Source organism: Notamacropus eugenii, chromosome 6, assembly GCF_028372415.1.
Source record: "Notamacropus eugenii isolate mMacEug1 chromosome 6, mMacEug1.pri_v2, whole genome shotgun sequence".
Classification (NCBI taxonomy): domain Eukaryota; kingdom Metazoa; phylum Chordata; class Mammalia; order Diprotodontia; family Macropodidae; genus Notamacropus; species Notamacropus eugenii.
The window spans coordinates 376891488-376916252 of NC_092877.1; the positions used below are offsets into that span (position 1 = coordinate 376891488).

At 40.4% G+C, this 24765-nt stretch overlaps 2 protein-coding genes across 5 annotated transcripts in view; both read right to left on the reverse strand.

Annotated features, from left to right (window-relative positions):
* The window catches only part of LOC140510258 (arylacetamide deacetylase-like), a 32522-nt gene extending 20574 nt beyond the window's left edge, over nucleotides 1-11948 (reverse strand). Inside the window, exons 1-2 of the mRNA XM_072618716.1 lie at nucleotides 10334-11948; nucleotides 2152-2359 (exon numbers count right to left, since the gene is read on the reverse strand). Of these exons, the coding sequence (XP_072474817.1) occupies nucleotides 2152-2359; nucleotides 10334-10471 (346 nt within the window). The 5' untranslated portion in view covers nucleotides 10472-11948. The remainder of the gene's footprint in view (nucleotides 1-2151; nucleotides 2360-10333) is intronic.
* Nucleotides 1-24765, reverse strand: part of LOC140510257 (arylacetamide deacetylase-like) — a 69308-nt gene that overhangs the window by 18593 nt on the left and 25950 nt on the right. The window contains exons 5-6 of one of the 4 annotated variants that reach the window (XR_011969164.1): nucleotides 22510-23171; nucleotides 2276-2359 (exon numbers count right to left, since the gene is read on the reverse strand). Coding sequence is in view for 1 of the 4 variants with exons in the window: in XM_072618714.1 (XP_072474815.1) it covers nucleotides 22572-23171 (600 nt within the window). In the remaining 3 variants the exon portion in view is untranslated. Of the gene's footprint in view, nucleotides 1-2275; nucleotides 2360-14307; nucleotides 14562-18447; nucleotides 23172-24765 lie in introns of those variants that run through there. The other 3 variants (XR_011969165.1, XR_011969166.1, XM_072618714.1) reach the window with 3 other exon arrangements.

Below are 24765 nucleotides of genomic sequence, written 5' to 3' on the forward strand. Positions count from 1 at the left end.
TGCAATATCACTGTAACTGTGTATAATGTGCTTCTAGTTCTGCTCATGTCGCTTTGCATCAGTTCATATAAACCTTTCCAGGTTTTTCTTAGAGCTTCCTACTCATCATCTCTTAAAGCTCAATAGTATTCCATCATAATCCTATACAACAACTGGTTCAGCCATTCTCTCATTGATGGATATCCCCCGCCATTTCCAATTCTCTCGGAGCACTGAAAGAGCTACTATAAATATTTTGGCACACATAGGTCTTTTTCCTTTTTGCTTTTTTTTAAATCTCCTTTGGATATAGATCTAATAGTGGTACTGCCTGGTCAAAGGGTATGCCTGATTTTATAGCTCTTTAGACATAGTTCCAAATTGCTCTCCAAAATGGTTGGATCAATATACAAATTCATCAATAATATGTTAGTCTTTTAATTTTCCCACATCCCCTCAACAATTGTCATTTTACTTTTCTCTCATATTAGCCATTCTGACAGGGGTAATATAGTAGCTCAAAGTTGCTTTAATTTGCATTTCTGTCATCAATAGTGATTGTTTTCATATGATTATAAAGTTTTGATGACTTTGTCTGAAAACTGCCTGTTGTTGACCTTTTATCAATTGAGGAATGATCTTTATTTTTATAATTTCACTCAGTTTTCTATATGTTTGAGAAATGAAGTCTTTATGAATGAAATTCTCTCATAAAAAAAGTTCACAATAATGATTTCCAACTATGTATTTCCCTCCATCCTGCTGCCACAAGTTCTGCTGCTACAAGTTCTGTCATGCTAGTGCTCCTCCTCATACTGGAATTGAGATCCAGGACTGCAACCCAGATCCAAGCATAGGCAATGAAACAGAGTCCTACCCCCTGGTACCAGCAAAGAGATCCCTGGAAGTCTCCTTCTGACCCATTGTCTTCCCCTTACCATCTGTGGTCTGAATGGTCCACAAAATACCACTGCTGCCACTGATTCGCTTGCCCCTACTTCTCATTTGCTGGAGCCCAGTCTGTGCTGGCACAGCCTGAGCTGAACTGTGCTTCTCTCTCACCCTGGTGCAACAGATCTTTCCTACCAAACTGCTAAGTTGTCCTGAGCTGGAAAATTATTTCACTCTGTCTCTTTTGTGGTTTTTGTCATTCTAGAATTTGTTTAGAGGAATTATTTAAAGGTATTTGGAGGAACTTGGGGGAGAGTTCAGGAGAATCGCTGCCTTTACTCCACCTTCTTGGCTGCACCTCCTGTTGGCATGTTATAGGCACTGTTCAGGGAAAGGGTTCCCATCACATATAGTCAAGTCAATGACTCAAATTTACATTTCCACAACAGGGATTACTCATTTTGATGAATTCACCAGACCAGAAAAAAAAAACAGTTATCTCAGATATACACTTAAAGCAGGAGGAAGGGAGAGAACAGGGAGGAGCTAATATCTACTATGTGCCAGAGAGTGTGCTGAGTCCTTTACAAAAATGATCTCATTTCATCCTCCCAACAATCCTAGGAATTAGTTGTTATTATCATTCACATTTTACAGTTCAGGAAACTGAGGCAGATAGAACTTAAGTTACTTGCCCAGGGTTACAGAGCAAGTAAGTGACAGAGGCAGGATTCCTGACTCCAGGCCCAGTACTCTATCCATTCATTGCACCAGCAGCTACCTGCAAAGACCTAAAAGTCCATCTCTGTTCTAATCAGATACCCATCAAAGAAATATAATCAGTGACGTGATATACTCAGTGTACCTACCTGTTGGAAGCTAGTGTCCTCTGCAATTGACAAACACTGGTTATCTTAACCTTGTAAATTAACAAAATGGCATTTGGTTAAACCCCATGAAAGCCCAGGAAGCTTTGAGTAGCTGCTTGCTTCCTGTCCCTCACCTTCTCCCTTCTCCTCTCCTCCTCTCCTCCTCTCCCTTCTCCTTAACACCTGTGCCCTTTCCTCTCCCTTCTCTTCCCCTGTCCTCCCCTTCTTTCTTCTCTCCTCCCCTGCCCTCTTCTCCCCTCCTCTTCTCCCCTCCACTATTCTCTCTTCTCCTCTCTGCTTCACTCAGCTCTGTTCTATTATCTCCTAACTACAAAATATTCTGATTAATATCAAAGATGGATTGAAATGTATTGGCCTTTAAAAGATTCACTTCCCTAAGAAAAGTACTTACTAGCATTTCCCATGGCCCCGCCACCACCATGAATATAAAATACGGCTCTTCTCATTGTAGACGACTTTGGCTTTGGCTCAAAGACTCGGACTGGAACTTTATTGAACAGAGTATCTGTCACTGTAACTTTTGCATCTGATGTCGGTGGAACTTCAAGGAGCCGGAAGAGTACAAAACGTGGAAATCCCAGTATGTCCAAAAACGCTGACTGACATTCAAAAAATACAATTAAAGGTATAGTTGTGAGTTCTATGCACACAGGAGAGTATGCTACCCTATTACTACTGTACCCAAAGAGTCAGTGACAATAGCTACGTTATAGAACTTTTTCATGTATCCAAAGTGTTTTATAAACATTATCTCATATGACGGTCACAATGGTGCTAGGTGGACAGTGCTATTATTACGCTCCATATCATAGGCAAGAAGACTGAGGTTCATTGAGGTCACACGACTTGCCTGGTAGACATATAGCAAGTAATCGCAGAGGTGATATTTGGACCCATATCAGCCTGATGCCAAGGCCAGGACTGTATCCGTAACCAAACACACCAGCAGGACTTTAGCTGGACACCTGAATCTGCCTTGACAATCCTAGAAGAGTTACCATTTTTTTAACCAAAATATTTGGCAAACTAGAAGAAAAAACAGGCATGATGACACCAGAGCTGATCAAGATAAGCGATAACTAAGAGCATGAAATTTTTGACCAGAACAAAACAGAAAGGAAGCCCAGTCAGGTTCTCCAACGCCTGTTGGAGGATGGCTGAAAAATGGTACCATACAAATGGAATGGAATGGAATATTCTTCGTGAAATAATGGAAGTGAAGGGTTCATGGAAACCTGGGAAGACTTGCGCAAATGGTGTAGAGTGAAGGGAGCAGAACAAGGAGAATAGAGTGTACAAAGACAATGCCTAACCACAGCTTGGAGAGACTTATGAACTTGGATTCCAGGAGACCACTATGTAAGCATGCTACAAATATGCTAAGAAAAAAAGGGGAGGGAGCCCTGAATCAGATTAAAACAAACATTTAGAGCAATGATGATTGCAGAATTTGTTTTGCTATTTCATTCTTTTTTTCAAATTATTGGGAAGGAGAGAGGTCCTAGGGAGATCAAGATATTAAAAAGACAAGCAAGAAGGGGGTGGAGCCAAGATAGCAGAGCAGAGGGACAGACCTGCTCTAACTATAGTCCCATAGCCCATAAAATATCTATAAAAAATGACTCTAAACAAATTCCAGAGCAGGAGAAGTCACAAAATGATAGAGCAAAAGAGATTTTCAGCCCAAAGCAGCCTGGAAGGCCAACAGAAAAGGTCTACCACACCAGGATCAAAGCAGAATGCAGCCCAGCCTTGTCCATGTGGCACTGTTCAGACAGGACTGGAGCAAGTTTCAGGGCACAGAGTCTTGGGCAGCAGCTGAGATTCCCAGGTTTCTCAACCCACAAATGCCAAAGACAGCTTCAAAGGTTAGTGAGAAAACTCTTTCACCAGAGTAAGAAGAGAGCAGGGTCTGGCCCCAGCCCTCACCCAAAGGCAGCAGTAGCCACTGTGGCAGCCTGTGGGAATCAAGTGATAGATCTGAATCTCAGTCCTGAGTGGTGGCCCTGGGGTGAGGAAGAACTCTGGCTTGGTGGAGGCTCTGGAGAGGGAATTCTACTCTCAGATCCAGGGCAAAAAAGCTTCTGGTTGCTTCCAGACCAGAGTGGAGGCCGGGAGAGGAAAAAACTCCTCTTCCTTGATTTTTCTACCTTGGAGGAACTGAGAACTTACAGTTCCCTAAAATATACCCTCCTTTTTACAAAGGACTGAAAAGTCAAGTAACAGACTAGGAAAATGCCCCCCACACACACACACCAAAACAAGGGAAAAAATAAGACTATAGAAGGTTATTTTCTTGGTGAACAGGTATTTTCCTCCATCCTTTCTGATGAGGAAGAACAATGCATAATGTCAGAGGAAGACATAAAAGTCAAGGCTTCTGCATCCAAAACCTCCAAAATATATGCAATGACCTCAGGCCATGGAAGAGATTAAAAAGGATTTTGAAAAACAAGGAAGAAAGGTGGAGGAAAAAATGGGAAGAGAAGTGAGAGCAATGCAAAAAAATCATGAAAAGCAAGAAAACAGCTTGCTAAAAGAGACCTCAAAAAATGCTGAAGAAAATGACACCTTTAAAAATAGACTAACACAAATGGCAAAAGAAATCCAAAAAGCCAATGACGAGAAGAACACTTCATAAAGCAGAATTAGACAGATGGAAAAGGAGATTCAAAAGCTCACTGAAGAAAATAGTTCTTTAAAAATTAGAATGGACCACGTGGAAGCTAATGACTGTACAAGAAACCAAGAAATTACAAAACACAACCAAAAGAATGAAAAAATAGAAGATACTGTGAAATTTCTCATTGGAAAAACAACTGACCTGGACAATAGATCCAGGAAAGACAATTTAAAAATTATTGGACTACGAAAAAGCCATGATCAAAAAAAGAGCTTAGACATTATCAAGGAAAACTGTTCTGATATTCTAGAACTAAAGAGTAAAATAAATATGGAAAGAATCCACCCCTAACCTCCTGAAAGAGATTTGAAAAGAAAAACTCCTAGGAATATTGTAGACAAATTTCAGAACTCCCAGGTCAAGGAGAAAATATTGCAAGCAGCCAGAAAGAAACAATTTGTGTATTGTAGAAATACAATCAGGATAACATAAGATCTACTAGCTTGTGTATTAAGGGATCACAGGGATGTGATATTCCAGAAGTCAAAGGAACCAGGAATAAAACCAAGAATCACCTACCCAGCAAAACTGAATGTAATACTTCAGGGGGAAAATGGTCATTCAATGAAATAGAGGACTTTCAAGCATTGTTATGAAAAGATCAGAGCTGAATGAGAAATCTGACTTTCCAACACAAGAACCAAGAGAAGCACGAAAAAGTAATCAGGAAAGAAAAAACAAAAGGGACCTACTGAAGTTGAAGTGTTTACATTACTACATGGAAAGATAATATTTGTAACACTTGACACTTCCCTCAGTATTTGGGTACTTAGAGGAATTAAGATACATGTATATAGACAGAGGGCACAGGGTGAGTTGAATAGGAAGGGATGATATCTAAAAATATAAAACTGAGGGGTGAGAGAGGAATACAATGGAAAGAGAAAGGGAGAAATGTGATGGGGCAAATTATCTCTCATAAAAGAGGAAAGAAAAAGCTTTTTCAATGAAAGGAAAAAGGGGGAGATGAGAGGGAAAAAGTGAAGCTTACTCTCATCACATTTGGCTTAAGGAGGGAATAACATGGATACCCAATGTGGTGTGAAAATCTATCTTACAATACAGGAAAGTAACGGAGAAAGAGATAAGTGGAGTGGCGGGGGATGATAGAAAGGAGGACAAATGGGAGAAGGGAGTAATTAGAAGTACACCGTTTTGGGGAGGGACAATGTCAAAAGAGAGAATAGAATAAACGGGGGCAGGAGAGGATGGAGGGAAATACAGTTAGTCTTTCACAACATGACTGTAATGGAAGTCTTTTGCATAACTACACATGTATAGAGTATATTGAATAGCTTGCCTTTTCAGTGGGGATGGATGGGGAGGGAGGGAGAGAAAGAAGTTGGAGCTCAAAGTTTTAGAAACAAATGTTGAGAATCATTTTTGCATGCAACTGGGAAATAAGAAATAAAAGTAATGGTATATACAAATCTACCTTGACCTACAAGAAAAGAGAGAAGATGCGGATAAGGCAAGGGAGGGGTGTAATAGAAGGGAGGTTCAGATTGGGGGAAGGGGTAATCAGAATGCCTGGTGTCATGGGTTGGGGAGAGGGAAGAGATGAGGAGAAAATTTGGAACTCAAAATCTTGTGGAAATGAATCTTGAAAACTAAAAATAAATTAATTAACTAAAAAGAAAAAAGAAAAGCAAGAAGGACATAATAAATACTTACAGTTTTGTGTACAGTCCTACATGTCGTCTACTCTACTATATGGTATATGGAAATTCCATTTGATTTGATGTTGTTTGCAGTTGTTTTTTTTTAAAGAGTCAAGATAAAAATCCATCCATACTCAGTTTCTCCTCTTCCTATCCTCTCCCTCTCTCCTAAACCCTCTGCAAATTGGCTTCTACCTTTATCATTCAAAGGAAATTGCCCTTTCCAAATGTAGCAATGATCTCTAACCTTACAAAACCTCCTGGACTTTTCTCAATGTCCATCCATACTTCTTGATGTCTCTCCAGTATATGACACTGTTATCACCTGTTCCTGGATGCTATCTCCTGTAGGGTTTTCATGAACAATTTTGTTCTGGTTGTCCCTGTACCTATCCAATCCTCCTCAGTCTCCTTTGCTGGTTTTTCATCTCTGTCACACCTCATAATTTTGGTTTCATTTGATGTTCTCTCCTCTTTCCTCTTCAAGTTTTTTCTGAATCCTGCCTCACTTGATGATCCATTCACTCCCAGGGGATTTAATGATTATTTCTATTCAAATAATTCCCACTCTCTATGTCCAGTTCTAGTTTCTCAACTTAAGTGAAGTCTCTTTTCACCAATTGCCTTTTTAGTATCTCAAACTCAGTGTTCCATAAACATCTCAAACATGACTCGACCAAAGTAGATACATTGTCCCTCCCCTCCCAAAGAAAACCTCTCTCCTGAACTTCCCTATCACTGAGCCATCAACCTGCCACTCACTCAGGCTTGCAATTTCCATGGCACCCACAATTTCTCATTCTCACTCACACTACTTATACAATCCATTGCCAAATTCTGCTGTTTCTATCCTCAGAACCTCTCTAGCATACATCTCCTTGTCTTCCCTGCCTCCACTCTCTCTCTAACCAATCCACCTTCTACTGTTGCCAAATTTTCATAAGTTAAGTTCCCAAGCATGCACTTTCCTGACCATGTCCTTTCCCCTGCTCAACAAGCTTTAGCTACCCCCTATGAACACAGGATCAAATATTAAGGCTCTTGGCCTGTACAACTCTTCCCAAACTGACTCCTATCTCCTTTTCAGACTGTCTACACTTTACTGCCCTCCATACAATCTCTAATTCAGCTTTGTTCCTTGTCTCTCTGTTTCCTCCCTATAACACTCCATCAACCATATTGATTCCTTTACACAGGCTTGTAACCATTTCCAGAATGTTCTCCCAGATCTCCTCTGCTTCTTAAGGTTCTTGGATTGCCACCTTCTTCAGGAGGGCCTCTGCATTCTCCCTTGCCTATCCCTTCAGAAAGGAAGCTAGAGCCCTCCCCTTTGACTGTCTTCTACCTTCTCTGAACATAGTTGTTTGCATGTTATCTCCCCCTTCTGATTATATGCTTCATTTTCTTTCCCTTTGCTCCCCTAGTGCATAGCATTGTGACTCAAACCTATTAAGCAATTAATAATTCTTTGTGGAGATTCAAGGTTTTTGTTTCAAGGGAGCAGCTGGGTGCTGCATAGCACTAGCCAGGTCAATAAATCCAGCATCTGATAAGGAGTGTCAACTGTTGTTCAATCATTTTGGTCATGTTCATCTCCACACATCCTGATGACTATCAGGTCACTGGACCCAGATGGCTCAGGAGAAGAAAGTGAGGCTGGTAACCTTACACAGCTCTCCCTCACTCAAACCAAAATCAACTGCAAGTCATGTTATCATCTTGATGTCATGGTCCTCTAATTCAACAAAGGACAAACATAACCTGTGAATGAGTATCATCTCCTCTCCTCTCATCTCCGTTCCTGTCCTCTGGTGTTGTGTCCAGGGAAAGGTACACTCCATGACCAAAAGCTTTCTTTTTTCCTTTGGATTTACTGGATACATTTCTTGCTCAAAGATCAAACCTTAAACCAAATTCACTCTGGAGCTCATAGACTAGTCTTCATTCAACTACCACAGAGTGAATGTAATTACTAAATAGTAATTGTTTCCCTTTTACCCAGGAACCCTGAGGGTCTTTCTCTCTCAGTGTTATTTTTCAATTAAAGGAGCTATCCTTTAAGTGACTACTTCAGGAAGAATATTCATTGAATGGGTGCATCTCACTCAAAGTGAGAACGTGATAAGACCTTAGCCTGAAAGGGCCAAGTTCTCACATTACATCCTGGGCCATCTCCAGTTGTGCTGATGAATATCAGGCCACTGGACCCAGATGGCTCAGGAGAAGAAAGTGCCGTTGATGGCCTTGCATAGCCCTCCCTCACTCAAATCGAAGTCAACTGCAAGGCATGTCATCATGTTGATGTCATGGTCCTCTTCGATTACGAAGGGTAAACACAACAGCAACATGTTCAATTCTCCATGACTTCAATTGGGGTTTATTTAAAGATATTAGAATGGTTTGCCATTTCCTTCTCTAATTCATTTTACTTATAAGTAAACTGAGGGTGAAGTGACTTAGTGCCTCAGATCACATTTGAACTCAGGTCTTTTTGACTCCAGGTCCCACATTCAATCCACTGAGCCACCCAACTGTCCCCACATCAAATTTGGTGACACCTAAGATCACACATAGGGATCTGCCATCAAATATATTCTACTCCATCACCATTTCCACAACTCAACAAGCTGTTGCTCAGTGCTTATTATGGCAGGACAAGCCCCTGGGCACAAGACATTCAAAGACATAAATTAATCCACTCTTGCCCTTAAGGAACTAATAGGCTTTATCAAGAGGAAACAATGTGTACAAAGTGAAGTGTGAATGGGGGAGTTTGAGGAGGGAAAAAGCACAAGTAGGAAAGGTAATGAAAGTAATGAAAGGCTTCCTCTGATAGTTAAGTGATAGGCAGGCAGATAACATGGATGGATAGACAGACAGACAGACAGACAGACAGACAGACAGACAGACAGACAGACAGACAGACAGACAGACAGATAGATAGATAGATAGATAGATAGATAGATAGATAGATAGATAGATAAGTAGGTAGATAGATAGATATATGGTAGATAGGTAAGTGGAAGAATGTATAGATAAAGTAAATTGGTGGATAGATAGATATTGACTAGAAGACAGACACAAAGGGAGACAGAAAGATATATAAATAGAGAGGCCAGCAAACAGACAGAAAGACAGAAAGAAAAATAGACTGACAGATGTACAAAATGTACACTAACTAATTGATTGCTATGTGCCAGGATCTGTGCTAAGCACTGGGGATATAATTGCAAGCAATCAAGAAAATGCCTGCCTTCAAGAAGCTTGCCATTATAAAAGGGGAAAGAAAGCATTAAAAAAGGTAGCTGGAAAAGGAAAGACTATAAAGAAGAGGGAAGGTATATGTGGCAGAACAGTTGGAGATGGTCTTCAGGGAGATCTGTCAAAGCTTGGTTCTGGACAAGATAAGAAAACCATTCATAATGATATAACTACACACCATACCCAAAGTGGGCAACACTGCCATTTGGGGGGTTCTAGAATAATCCAGGGGTGGTGCATAATATCCTCAGATGCAATTGAGGGGAACTGAAAAAATAAGGGGGCAGTGGAAGCATCAGGAAAAAAGAGAAGATAATAAAATTTTGAAAAACCATTTGTACATGTTTTATCTGTTGAGTAACTGAGTTAAAGTTGTAATGATTACATTAGTTTCCAAATGAACATACAAAGTGCAAGTTTTAACTGATCAGGGCTCAAGTCCAGCAACAAGTCTTAAGAAGGAAGTGTTGGCAGGTGAGCATGTTGCATGTTGTTGCAAGTCCAGCATGCATCAGCAGGACTATGTGCATGTAATGAGTTTTTTACAACATTATATCTCTGCAGGATGCAATATTGTCATCAAAATTTGAATGCAGAAAAAAAACCCCAAATTTACAATAAATCATTAAATCTTCCATGTGTCATTTAAAAAATACATAGTGTATATATTTTCAAAATGATGCAAATTGCAAAAAAGAAAAACAAAAAACAAAACAAAATAAAACAGCAAAGAGTTAAAGATTTCCAGGGGGCTCTGAGTATTTTTTTAAAAGGCAGTGGTAGACCAGATAAGGTTAGAAACCTTTGCACTAAACAGTCTGTCTTGGATAGGAATCTCAAGTGAGATTACTCTGAAATATTTGAATGCTAGCAAACGTAAGGACCCCAAGTCCCTGGGAAATGCTCCCATCTTCCTTCCTGGCAGCTTCTCACTTGAGCACCCAGAGCCAACCAAATTCTTCACTTACCAGGTGAATGTGAACCCTCATGGCAGCCCAGGTCATCATCAGTTTCCATGGTTGTTCGATGTTGTCTGGGAGAGGAGTGTACACAAAGTAGGCGAGAAGGGCACAAGAAATCACCAGACACAGAGATTTCTTTCCCATGTTGCTGCTGCTGCTGCTGTTACTCCTGTTCAACCTGCTCCTCCTCTTCCTTTCTCTTTATTTCCTCCTCTTTCTCCTCCCTCACATTTCCCCTGGTAGGCAGCCAATGCTACTAGACTTTGTCCTGTCCAGAAGGAGGGTTATTTGATCTGCCCCAGGGCAAAGCCCAAAGCCTGCCTTGAGACTAACAAGAAGAGGAGAGAATTGTGCTAGACTCCCAGCAGAGATTTCTCCCCATTGAAAGCCCAGATGCCCAGCATACAAGTGGGCCCTGAGAATACTGATATCCTGCTTAGTTCTAGCCCTCACTCTGTCTCTTTCAGGGCCAGTTTGGACCTGAGCACAGATGGAACCAGGCCAGCATCAGACACACACTGAGAACCTACGGTATGCAGAGGGCTACATGGAAACCAGGAGAGGGAATCAGTGGGAAGTCTGGGCCCCCAAAGGACTTCAGGTGACATGAGGAGGGGGGATCTGAGAGTTCCAGAATCTCAGAATTAGAGGGGGATGTAGAGAGGCTGATGGTGCAATCTGGGTCTGGCCAGAAATCTCCTCTAGAATGTTCCTGAGAGGAGCCTAAAGACCTCTGCTCCTGCCAGAGCCACTGCCTGCCTCCTGGATTAGCCCATTACCAGGAGGAGAACAGAAACATCAGGAAGCTTTTTCCAGGATCAAGCTGCAATCTGCTTAGCTGACCTGCCTACCGAAACAGCGGTAAAAAACAGAATCAGCTCACTTTATATAGTGCTTTAAGGATTGCAAAGTGGTTGCCATCTACTATTTCATATGCTCCTCATAAGGACTTTGGGTGATATCAGCTTAGATGCTACGATGCCCTCATTTTAGGACAGTTAAGGGATTTGCCTAGAATCACTCAGCTAGGAAGACTCTTAGGGTTCCTTACTCCAGGTGTTTGTTCTGTAAAAATCATAAGAACAACTGACAACAGATTTAAATTATTGGAAAAACATCAGTTGCTCACTCTGAGCTAATATAATAAAATGACAATTCTACTTAAATTAATTTACTTATTCAGTGTAATACCAATCAAACTACCAAAAATTCATTTTCTAGAGCTAGAAAAAATAATATCAAAATTCACCCGGAAGAAGAAAAGCTCCAGAATATCAAGGGAATTAATGAAAAGAAATTCTAGGAAAGGTGGCCTAGCCATACCAGATCTTAAATTGTATTATAAAGCAGCAATCATCAAAGCCACTTGGTACTGACTAACAAATAGAGAGGTAGATCAGTAGAATAGGTTAGGTACATACCACAATGATTATAGCAATCTACCAGTTGTTAAACCCAAAGACCCCAGCTGCTGAGATAAAAACTCATCATTTCAGAAAAACTACTGGGAAAACTAGAATATGGTATGGCAGAAACTGGGCTTAGACCAACATCTGACACTGTCTACCAAAATAAAGTCCAAATGGTTATATAATGTAGGTAAAAAGGCTGATATTATGAATAAATTAGGGGAGCAAGGAATAGTTTCTCTGTCAGATATATGGCGAATGGAGAAATTTATGACCAAACAAGAAATAGAGAACATGAAATGCAAAATGGATCATTTTGATTATATTGAATTGAAAGGTTTTTGCACAAACAAAGGTAATGCAACCAAGATTAGGAGAGAATTAGAAAACTGGCAAAGAATTTTTACAGCTAGTGTTTCTGATAAAAGCCTCATTTCTACATTATAAAGAACTGATTCAAATTTACAAGAATATAAGTCATTCCCCAATTGATAAATGGTCAAAGGTAATGAATAGGCAGTTTTCCGAGGAAGAAATTAAAGCTATGTATATTCATATAAAAATGCTCTAAATCACTAAACGACTCTGATGTACCACATCACACCTATAAGATTGGCTAAGAAAACAAAACAGAGAAATGATAAATGTTGGAGAAGATGTAGGAAAAGTTGAAACACTAATTCTTTGTTGGTGAAACTGTGAGCTGATCCAGCCATTCTGGAGAGGGATTTGGAACTAGGCTCAAAGGGCTATAAAAATGCGCATACCCTTTGACCCAGCAATACCACTTCTAGGATTATATCCCATAGAGATCATAAAAATGAGAAAAGGACGCACATGTACAAAAACATTTATAGCAATTCTTTTTCGGGTGGCCAAGAACTGCAAATGGAGGGCATGCCTATCAATTGAGGAATTCTAGCTTCCTTCAAAATACTGCTAGAGACCATTCTCCCAATATATATTTCCTGTTTCTTGCAGCTCATTTGATTCATTTTTCATACACTTCATATTTAACTATCTGCGTAGCTCTCATTTGTTTCTCTCAGTGCTGAAAAGAAGTTCTTTGAGGCCAGAGACTTTTAAGATGTTTGATTTGCAAACTCAGCAAACCTCATATAGTGCCTTGCAAACACTCAATGAATGACTGCTGAATTGATGTTACCTATCTGGCAAGGTGACCTAGCTGCTTGTGAACCATTCAGTGTCTCCATGATTCTTAGGCCATATTTTGGAGACTGTCAATTATTTTCATAATATCAAAACACATTTTCAAAAGAAAACATTTATGACATCTAAGTTTACTTCAATCTAATACAAACTATATCTAGTCAGAGGCATAAAGAATCTAGGGAACAAACAGAATAAACCACATCTTCAGGGCTTTATTCCAACTTTTCCCACGGTTGGTAGGAAATGTGGCAGTACTCAAGTTTGATTACTGGCTAAATGAATGAATCATACTGATTGTATTAAGCAATCATTCACTATGTACCAGGCACTATGCTGTGGTAGGGATAAAGGTCTCATTTCCAAGATATAAAGGGACATGATTCAAATTGACAAGACCAAGACACATTCTCCAACAAATAATTGGTCAAAGGATATAGACAGGGAGTTTCCACAGGAAGAAAGACAACATATAAAAAACCATATAAAAAATTATTCCACATCACTAATAGAGAAAATTGAATTAAATCATCATGAGGTTCTACCTCATACTCATCAGATTGATGAAGCTGACAAAGAAAGAACATGACAAATGTTGACAAGACTGCATGAAAACAGGCTCATTGATATACTATTGGTGTAGCTCTGGATTTGTCCTGCTGTGATGGAAAGCAATTTGGAAATCTTCCCTCAAAATTAGGAGCTCTGTTTACTGAGACACTACTATTAAGCCTATATCCTGAGAAGGTAAAAAGAAAGAGACCCCAAGTACAAAATTTTAAATGAAGAGAAATCTTTTTGAAAAAGGCCAAAAAGACCTGAGGTCAAGAAGTTTATATTCTAATAAGGGTAGACAACAGGGGTAGACAACATGCCAAGATGGTGGAATATAGTAAGCTCTGCTCCACAAACTTCTCCAAATAGGTCTAGAAAATGTATGAGCTTGAATCCTAAAGGGGAAATCCAGAAAAAAAGTCACAATGACTAATTTGTCTAGCTCAAGTCAGCAAAGGCAGATAGGCAGAGTGGTTTCTTGATACTGGGGTGGTATCAGGTCAGAATCACTCCTAGTTGTGAGCACTCCAGTGTCCTGGGAAAGGATGTGTGCCAGGGCAAGAAAATCTTCCAGACCCAGATCAGACTACCCCCGGATCCATACTGCGGCCTTGCAATTAGGACAGATGGGAATGGGAAGCTTTGTTATCCACTAGCCAATGCTAGGCTGAAACCTGAGGGCAGAGGAAGAAGGAGACCTGCACACAGACATGGCATTCCCAGGCAGGAAAACCCTGGGCTGTGGATGAGAAAAGGAGGAAGCTCAGAAGCCAGCAGTAGCAGCAGCTGTGCCAGGTGGGAGGGCAGGCAGGCATGACTCAGACTATAGGAACAAAGCGAAGCTTCACTTCTAAAGTTTAATCCAGTCTTCAGAGGAACAGCCAGGGTGGGATTTCCAGACCAAAGGGGAGTCTACAATTCTGCTGCTCTGAGACAATGGAACTTTCCAGCTGGCTGATGGGGTAGAGTCAGCAGCCACATCTACTCATGCTCAGAACCAAACCCAGGTGAGAAAGTTGCAGAGGTCAGACCAGGGGGCAGCAATCCGACTTGGCTCTGGATCAGACCACTTTGAAAGCTTGCATGTTTCCCAACTGTCCCTGAAATCCAAAAAAGCAGAACACTCATTACCCCAAGAAAGCAGAAGCATCGCAGATATTCCCTTCTGAAATGCTTCAGAACAAAGCCTTGACATCAAGTCCAGAGTCAGGATGTGTGCTGAAGGAATGGGCAAACAAAGAGAAAACATCCATTATAGGGAGCTCAGAGTGAATGGTGGCAAAGACACTCAAGACACAATTGCAGAAGAAACGAATGACCCCAAAACATCCATAAACAAAGCCTCAGACAAAAACACAACTAGAATTTGTAGAAGAGATGAAGCAAAAGGGTATTTTTTAGTTTAATAAATGGAATAAAATTGCTTGAGGAAAACTGCAAAAGAAATGAGAGCCATGGAGAAAACTGGGAAAGAAGTTAAAAGCTTGGCACAAGAGATACAAAACCTTGCCCAAGTAACAACCTTCCTGAAAATTCAAATGGATCAAAGAGAAGCCGAAAAATTTTGAGGGGAAAAAATTAAATCAAAAGGCTGAAAAATAGAAAACATAAGGGATCTCATGGCAAAAACAATTGATCAAGTAGAAAAAATTAAAGAATCATCAATCTATCTGAATTTCACAATCAAAAACCCAGCTTAGACAACATATTTCAAGAAATCTTAAAAAAAAAAAGCTGCCAATCCTACAATATGTTGTTTATGAGAAACACATTTGAAATAGGGAGATACACACAGCATAAAGGTAAAAGGGTGAAGGAGAATATATTATGCTTCAACTGAAGTAAAAATAAGAAGCAGAAGTAGCAATCCTAATCTCCGAAAAAGAAAAAGTAAAAATAGATCTAATTAAAAGAGATAAAGAATGAAAGCATATCCTGCTAAAATGCACCAGAGAAAATAAGTAATCTTGGGGAATGGCTTAACAAGTTATGGTATGTGAATGTAATGATGCTGTAAGAAATGATGCACAGTCTGACTTCAGAAAAACCTGGAAAGATTTATAAGAACTGATGCTGAGTGAAGCGAACAGAATCAGGAGAACATAGTTCCCAGAAACAGCCACAGTTTATTATGACTGACTTTGACAGACTTAGATCTTCTCAGCAATGCAAAGATCTAAAACAGCTCCTAAGGACTCATGATGGAAAACGCTATCCACATCCAGAGAAAGCACTATGGAGTCTGAATGCAGAGTGAAGCAGACTATTTTCTTTTTTTTGTTGTTTTGTTTTTTTTCATTCTCATGGTCCCTCCCATTCTTTCTAATTTTTCTAAACAACTTGACTAATGTGAAAATATATCTTAATAGAAATGTATGTGTAGAGCCCATATCAGATTACATGCTATTTTGGGGAGCAGAAGGGCAAGAAGGGGGAGAAAATTTAAAACTTATGGAAGTGAATGTTGAAAACTAAAAATAAATTAATTAATTTTAAAAAAGAAAAGAAAAACCTATGCAGATATTTTAGAGGAAAAATGGAAATTGAAAGAATCTACAGGTTACCTCCTGAAAGAACCTCCAAAATGAAAACTCCCAGGAATATCACAATCAAAATCCAGAGCTTTGAGGTTAAAGAAAATAGAGTAAGCTGCCAAAAATAAAGAATCCAAGTACTGAAGAGACACTGTCAGGATCACACATGATTTAACAACCACCAGAATAAAGGAACAGAGAACTTGGAATATGTATATTCCAGAAGGCAAATGATATGGGCTTACAGCCAACAACAATTCATCTAGCAAACCAAATATGATGCTTCCAGGTTGGTGGGGCTGGGGTGGGGGGAAGGAAGGGGAGGGATTAGGGTAATTGCTCTTTAGTGAGTGTTCTTATTATAAGGACCTTCTAAGCATTCTTGATGGGAGCTGAGGAGATACTTTGAAAGTCAAATACATGAAGAAAAATATAAAAAGGTCAACATGAATGAATAATGAAAAAGAACTACATAAGGATAAAATGCCTACATTCACATATGGGGAAATGATAGATGCGTTCCCATTCCCATCTCCCAGATCCCTATCATCATCAGGGTTAACAGAAGGAGTCTGATTTGAGAAGGCATAGCAGAGGTTCTGCTACATCTTGATTATCTTAAGAAAAAATAGAAAGAAGAAGGAAAGGAAGGTGAGATGGAGGAGGAAAAGAAAGGCTAGGGAAAATTATCTCACATAACAAGAATCTAGATGGTGCAGTGAATATATTGCCAAGCTTGGAGTCAGGAAGACTCATCTTCCTGAGTTCAAATTTGGCCTCACACACTTACTGTGTGATCTTTGGCAAGTCAATCCACCTTGTTTGCTGCAGTTTCCTCATTTTAAAAATGAGTTGAATAAGGAAATGGCAAAGCACTCCAGGATCTTTGCCAAGAAAATCTCATGTTCACTATTGGTGAGCTATGATCTATGTGGCCACAAAATAATTAGACAGGACTGCACAAGATTTAGACAACAATTAGTCCTAAGCCAAAAAATATATGTAAGAACAAACAAAAGTATTCATAATTCTCTTTGAGGTAGCAAAAGATAGGCAATGAATAAACAAGTTCTTTCATATAAATATAATGGAACGCTATCCTGCTAAACTTATAGGCATAAATATGCACTGAGGTTCTGATGATGAAGAACAAAACATGCTATTTTCCTCCTGTTAGAGTTGAAGAATTCAGAGTGCAGAATGGGATGGCTTTTATTTGGATGTGACTAATGTGGAAATGTGTTTTGATTTGATCTGTGTAATGGGGAAAGAAAGAAGACAACTTAATACCTTTCATACAAAAGAAAGAAATAGTGTTAAGTGGAACCATAGGGGAGCCAATTGATAATGCCCTTTCCAAACGTTATGTGAGTATTTATTTGATTATGGCTCAAGAACTGGAAAGAGGAACAGGGATGAGTGTGGTGGAGGAAAGTGTTAAAAAATGGTCCAGCTGGAAGGTACCTCGAAGGTCATCTAGTGTAATGTACTTCTTTTACAAATGAAGAAGCAAAGGCTTTGGTTGGAGACTTACTGGGAGTCACAGAGATTAGGAGCTATCAGAGTAGAGGATTTGTCTTGAGATCTTCTGATTTTATCCTGTTTTCTCAATAGTCTTCAATCATCAATATGATAATAATGAGGACTGTAGTTTTCAGAATTAGGGTTTTCAGAACAAATTCAGGTACATAATATTTACAGTCACAGAATCTCATGTGGCCCTGCCAGCACCAGGATAAAAATCTTCCCAAGGAAATCTCCAGTGAGTGGTTGTCCAGCCTTTGATTTATGGAATATTAAGTTTGAGATATCCAAAAGGCAATTGGTGACACATGACTGCAGCTCAGTTGTGAAACTAGGACTGGATATAGAGATCTGGGAAATTATCTGCCCAGAAATAATCATTAAATCCATTGGGACTGATAGGATCATCAAGTGAGGCAGTATCCAGAGAAACTCGAAGAGGAAAGAGCAGAGAACCTCAAATGTAACCAAGAATTACCAGGTATGACAGGGATGAAGAGGCAGCAAAGAAGCGAGAGGAGGATTGAACAGATACAGGAACAACCAGAACAGAATTGCTCATGAAAATTCTACAGGAGATAACATCCAGGAACAGGTGATAGCAGTGTCAAGTACTGAAGAGATGTCAAAGATGAGCACTGAGCAAAGAACAGGAGGCTTTGGAAGGTTAGAGATCACTGTTAAGTTTGGAAAGGGCAATTTTAGTAGAATGATGAAGGTAGAAGGCAATTTACAGAGGATTTAGAAGAGAGGAGGAGGATAGGAAGAGGAGAAACTGAGTATGGATGAATTAGATAGTTCCAATTAACAGGAAGTTTTTTAGCCTAAACTAGCTTCTGAAACTTCCACTTTTTACTTCTAGTTCTGCCTCCTGAGACCAAACATTATGAGTATATTTTCTCTCCATGAAACAATCATGTACAAATACTTGAATACACTATCATGCTTTATTTGTGTTTGCTAAGTCTTCTTTCCCCAACATCTTCTTCCAGATGATTCCCATAGAGCAATGGTGAATGGCCCCTCAGCATCCTGGTCACCCTTTTAGGGATGCTGCTCTCCTTATCTGTGTCCCCCAATATGGTATCCAGAAATGAACACAACCACCCTGTTGTCATCTTAACAGGGAAAGAGTTCAATGAAAGGATCGCATCCCCTCTCTTGGATTCTCTGCTTCCTTTAACGTAGCTAAAGTGGGATCTCATTCACTTCCTTAACTGCCAAAGCACATTGGAAAGTGATGTGGGGGAGGAGCTAAGATGGCAGAGTAGAAAGATACACATATGCTAGCTCCAAACCCACAGCCCATAAAATACCTGTAAAGAATAACTCCCAACAAATTCTGGAACAGCGTAAGGCACAGAACAACAGAGTGGAGGAGATTTCTGTTTCAGAGAGACCTGAAAAACTGACACGAAAGATCTGTCGTGCACTGACCTGGAGCAGAGCCCAGCCCTGCCTTGGCCAGGAAGCACTGAGAGAAGTAAATCCAAATGGGCTTCAGGGACAGAATCTCCAACAGCCAAGCAGGTCCCTCCACCCACAGGCACCAAAGTTCAGTGAGAGAGTCTCTTTGGCTGGCCAAAAGGGGAGTGGGGTGCTCCCATAACTCAGGGCCTCTCGGGAGGCAACAGAGGAGGCATCAGCAGGCAGAGGCTCCCAAAGCAGGCAGGAGTTTGTATCCATTGTTGAAGGTCTCCTCATAAACCCCCTGAGGGAACTGAGCCCCTGTGTGGTGGCCCTGCCCCCACCTGAGCACCTGAACTTAATCTCACACTGAATAGCTGCCCCACCCCCACCCAAAGCCCTGAGGCTGGGAAGCAGCATTTGAATCTCAGACCCCAAGCACTAGCTGGGTGGATCTGGAGGTGTGGTGGGTGTGGAGAGGACACTCAGAAGTCAAGTAACTGGCTGGGAAAATGCCCAGAAAAGGGGGAAAAAATAAGACCATAGAAGGTTACTTTCTTGGTGAACAGATATCTTCTCCCTTCCTTTCTGATGAGGAAGAACAATGCTTACCATCAGGGAAAGACATAGAAATCAAGGCTTCTGTATCCCAAACATCCAAAATAAATATTCAATGGGCTCAGGCCATGGAAGAGCTCAAAAAGGATTTTGAAAATCAAGTTAGAGAGGTGGAGGAAAATCTGGGAAGAGAAATGAGAGAGATGCAAGAAAAGCATCAAAAGCAGGTCAACACCTTGCTAAAGGAGACCCAAAAAATGCTAAAGAAAATAACACCTTGAAAAATAGGCTAACTCAATTGGCAAAAGAGGGTCAAAAAGCCAATGAAGAGAAGAATGCTTTCAAAAGCAGAATTAGCCAAATGGAAAAGGAGGTTCCAAAGCTCACTGAAGAAAACAGTTCTTTCAAAATTAGAATGGAACAGATGGAGGCTAATGACTTTATGAGAAACCAAGAAATCACAAAACAAAACCAAAAGAATGGAAAAATGGAAGATAATGTGAAATATCTCATTGGAAAAACAACTGACCTGGAAAACAGATCCAGGAGAGACAATTTAAAAATTATGGGCCTACCTGAAAGCCAGGATCAAAAAAAGAGCCTAGACATCATCTTTCATGAAATTATCAAGGAAAACTGCCCTGAGATTCTAGAGCCAGAGGGCAAAATAAGTATTCAAGGAATCCACTGATCACTGCCTGAAAGAGATCCAAAAAGAGAAACTCCTAGGAACATTGTGGCCAAATTCCAGAGTTCCCTGGTCAAGAAGAAAATACTGCAAGCAGCTAGAAGGAAGCAATTCAAGTATTGTGGAAATACAATCAGGATAACACAACATCTAGCAGCTTCTACATTAAGGGATCAAAGGGCATGGAATATGATATTCCAGAAATCAAAGGAACTAGGACTAAAACCAAGAATCACCTACCCAGGAAAGTGATGTGACTTAGCAATCAATTTTCTGGTCCTCTCTTTTTCTTACATGCCGAATTTGTTTCTGAATGGTTTAACTGTGCCAAGCACTTGTTCTCTAGAAACCGCTAGTGGTGCACAGTGAAGAGGCTCCTGGACTTGGAGTGAGATATGCAGAGTTTGAGTCATAAGTGCATGTGATGTGGAGTTGGAAGAAACTTCAGTGATAAGTACATTATAATTTCATCACTTTACAGCTGGAAGATCTTCTAATCTTCTGCTAATCCAGTCTCTGCTTCTCATAGATGGCGAAACTGTGACTCAGAAAATAAAGTGATTTGTTCAAGGTTAGAGTCCCTGAATGGCAGGAAAATCAAAATTTGAACTCAAGTCCTATCTCTGCCTTCTTCGAGTCCCTGTTCTCCTTGGAGGAAGAAGAAAAGATCCAAAAGTAACAGCTAAGTTAATGATAAGATGATCTGTGCAGTAAACAAACAACTCTAGGAAACATGGGGAACAGAGAAGGTTTAATGGAGTTTGGGGAACTCAACCTGAACCAAGAAGGAAAACAAAAAAGCAGACAGTTGAAAATGAGGGGGAGTATATTCTACACCCTTGGAAGGACCTGGGTCACTGTACAGAAAGGGGATCCCTCAAGGAGAGCAGTGAGTCCAGTGTATTTGGGAATGAAGCACAGGAGGTGGAATGAGAAATCAGAGCCAGATGACAGAAAGCATTAAAGATCAGGTTGAGTTAGTTTGTCCTTAAAGGTACTAGGGAACCAATGAAAGATTTTGAGCAGAGGAGTGACACTATCCAATGTGGATCTTCAGAAGATAATTTTGTCAGCTCTGTAAAGCATGAATTAGAGAGGGGAAGGAAATAAAAAGAGAGTAGATAAAGAGGAGGCTATGACAGTATCTCAGGTGAGAAGTAATGAGTTTCTAAGCTGTTAAATGGTAGCTATGGGGATGGAGAAAAGAAGACATGTGAAACATACTACGCAAGGAGAATTGGGAAGACTTAGTAAATGATTAACTGTGAGAAGTCAACAGAGAAAAAGTGCCAGAGGTGACTCAGTGATAGAATGGGACAGTTTGAGAGGAGTAAGATAAGAGTTCAGCTTTGGACACATTGAAGTATTGAGAATATCCCCAAGTGGGGATTTCCAGGAGGCAGTGGAGGGACATATCTGGAATTCTAGAGAGAATGAAGACCAGACTAAAACGATTGGAGCCATTGGTGTAGTGGTGATACCAGATGAAGACAGAAAAGATGAGAAAAAAGGGGATGGAGGAAAAGGGAAGGAAAAAAGAGGAAGAGAAAGGAGAGCAAAGTGTTGGGGGTCCACCATGATTATAGGAAGGGATGTCCTGGATATCCTGTCAAACCTGAGAATTGTTCAATTTTCACGGTAAACATTTGTACCTCAGAAATTGGCGAACACTACCAATGAAGATGTGATTTATTTTTTTGTCAATTGTTTGGACTTAAGAAAGTCCAGATGGAGGTTAATAATGGAGAATATATTTAAAACAATGCCAGGTACATTTTCCAAGAACTACTTCTTAAGCATTTGCAAGCACAACTGTGACTATAAGTAAGCAAAATGAATGAAGAGTTAACAAAGCAGACTGAGGAGTGGTCAACGGTCAGAAGAATCCAAGTCCAATTATAACCAAAGGGTCATGTTTGCAATATGATGACACAGTTCTTCAGTCTACAAGACTGAGGTTTGCCTCCTGCAAACCTGGTTCACAAAGTCCTGATGAACTTAAGTAGGCTAGTGAAAGTTACCTTGTCCCTTTAATAGGAAAACAGTAGCTTCTTCAAAAAAGAGAATGATGTGATTCTTCAAGCACATTAAAAAAATAAACTTGACAGTAACAAGAATGATGGATAGGAGAGAGGAGGAATGGAGGAAGAGAAACTGGAAGGGAAGGTATAGCAATAGTCCAGACAGAAGTCAAAGAAGGACTGGGATAGAGGGGTGGTAGTAAATTAAAGGAGGAGGAGCTCAGTGGGAAAGATAACAAGGCAAAATCAGCAGAACTGGGCAACTGCTTGGATGGGGGCTGGAGAGTTAGGGGAGAAAAGGGAAAAAAAGTCAAACCTGACTTGGAAATTTCAAAGCTGAGGGACATCCACAGAAACAGATCAACAGATGAATTAGCACTAGAGGTTCTCCTCTAGCCACCTCAGATACTTGGTGAGTTCTCGATGGCCTGCTCTAAAATACCTAGGGAATGTCAGGATTCCATGAAACCCATCTTCCACATGTTCATGGACTACCTGGACCCCTGCAGCCCTAAGGCGGAAGGCATACATGAGCCCATCATCTCTTAAGACATCATACTGACAGGTGAGGATATGGGTCAAGGGTAAACCCTGTAGCTTAGAATCATCAGCTAACAGGGGGGATGCTCTGACATCTAGGAGCCCAGGGTACTTTGTTGCAAGGTCAGAGTGTCCATGAATTGGTTTGGTGTAAAGATGTCCTTTTTGAAACCTCTCAGGAAGCAGGGTGCTCCAGTTGACAAATTGAAAGAGATGGCTTGATTCCACAGGTGTATGTTGGTTAGCAAACATAGCCTCCTTCAATGCCTTGTCTGAGGTGAAATACCTGCTCCAAACTACAACCATTTTATATTTTGGCAGGATGGGCATATGGGCATTTTCTTGGCATGATGGTAAATTCATATCAAGAGCTTGAAGAGCAGGATAAATTAAAGACTGAATCTTGACTTTTATCTTGACTTCTCGGTCGTCTAGGAGCTAGGGGAGAAAAAACCCAGGACATGTTGCTTAATTAAAATTCATAGCTTATTAGACCTGGCAGGCACCAGACAGAACATCTAGTCCAATCCCATCATTTAACACATGGAGACATTGAGGTCCAAAGGTGGGACATAGCTTGCTCAGTAAAACATTATCCCATCTCCTACCTCCAAGCCTTGGCATATGTGATCCTCTCTGCCTTTCCTCACTTTCATCTTTTAGACACCCAAAATTCCTTTAAGTCATAGTTTAAGTGGCCCTTTCCTTCTGTAGACCTTGCATCATCTGCCAAGTTCCCCTCCCCCAATCCAGCTGACAGTGTTTTCTATCTCTTGCAATTGCCTTGTATCTTTTCACATTTAAGTCCCTTGTTCCCCTAGCTGCTACTGTATCCCTCTTTCGGAATACCTTCCACCTCCTCTGCACATGGCATGTATACACTTTGTTGTATGTATGTTGTCTCCTCCCCTGGAGTCCATGATCCTTGAGGGCAAGAACTTTTTTGTCTTTTCTATCTCCAGAACATAATATGGTATCTAAGACTTAATAAATGCTTGCTTGCTGGTGATCTCTCAAGTCTCTTGCACCTCAAGTAGTTCAATGTGATGTACAGCGATTTGGATGAGGGAAATTAGCCCATAAAATCCTATTTAGTCTTCTCTGTATATAGAGTACTAATAGTACTGAAACTCTATAAAAAGGACTTGGTGGATCAACTGGAGAATGTAGACTTTGAAGCTACAAGGGGTGTAGGGATAGATAATGTTATAAACAGTGGTTAGGTTCCTCAGACAACCCACCATTATAACATTGTCTGAGTCCATTGTGTGTGGATTTATACTTTACCTGGCTTTTAAAGCCCTCCACCACACAGCCCTTTCCTCCCTTTCCAATCTGTTATACTTTACTCCACACCACACACTCTGAGATTTAGTGACACTGGCCTTCCAGCTGTTCCTCAAACAACACATCTCCTCTCCTAACCTTTGCCTTTGCACTGACTGTCTCCCCGATCTGGGATGCGCTCCCTTCTCATTCCAACTCTGGACTGCCTTGGCTTCCTGTAAGGCTTAGGTCCCATTCCTCCTCTACAGGAAGGCCTTCCCTGGCCCCTTCCACATACTTCTCTGAATGACTCTGAAGTTACCCTCCGTTTATACTCTAGATGCCTTGTATGTGCCCAGTTATTGGTGAACTTCCTCCCTCATTACAATATGAGGCCCCTGGTGGCAGGTACTGTTTTACCCATTCTTTGTATCACCAGAACTTAGAACAGTGCAGGGTGCACAGGAGGTGCTTAATAAACAACATTTGAAGGAATAACTCCACCTTTATTATAAGGATCAAGTGAAATAAAGTACAAAAGGTGTCTTGCAAACTTTAAATCACTCTGTAAATCATTATCAATAATAATACCTAACATTTAGCACTTTAAAGTTTATGACACACTTTATGTATGTTATCTCATTTGACCACTCCCCACCACAAAAACCCCTGGAAGTAAGCGCTATTATTTTGCTCATTTTACAGACGAGAAACTAAGACTGAGAAATGTGGTCTGATTATCGAGGATCATGCTGCTAATGTCTGA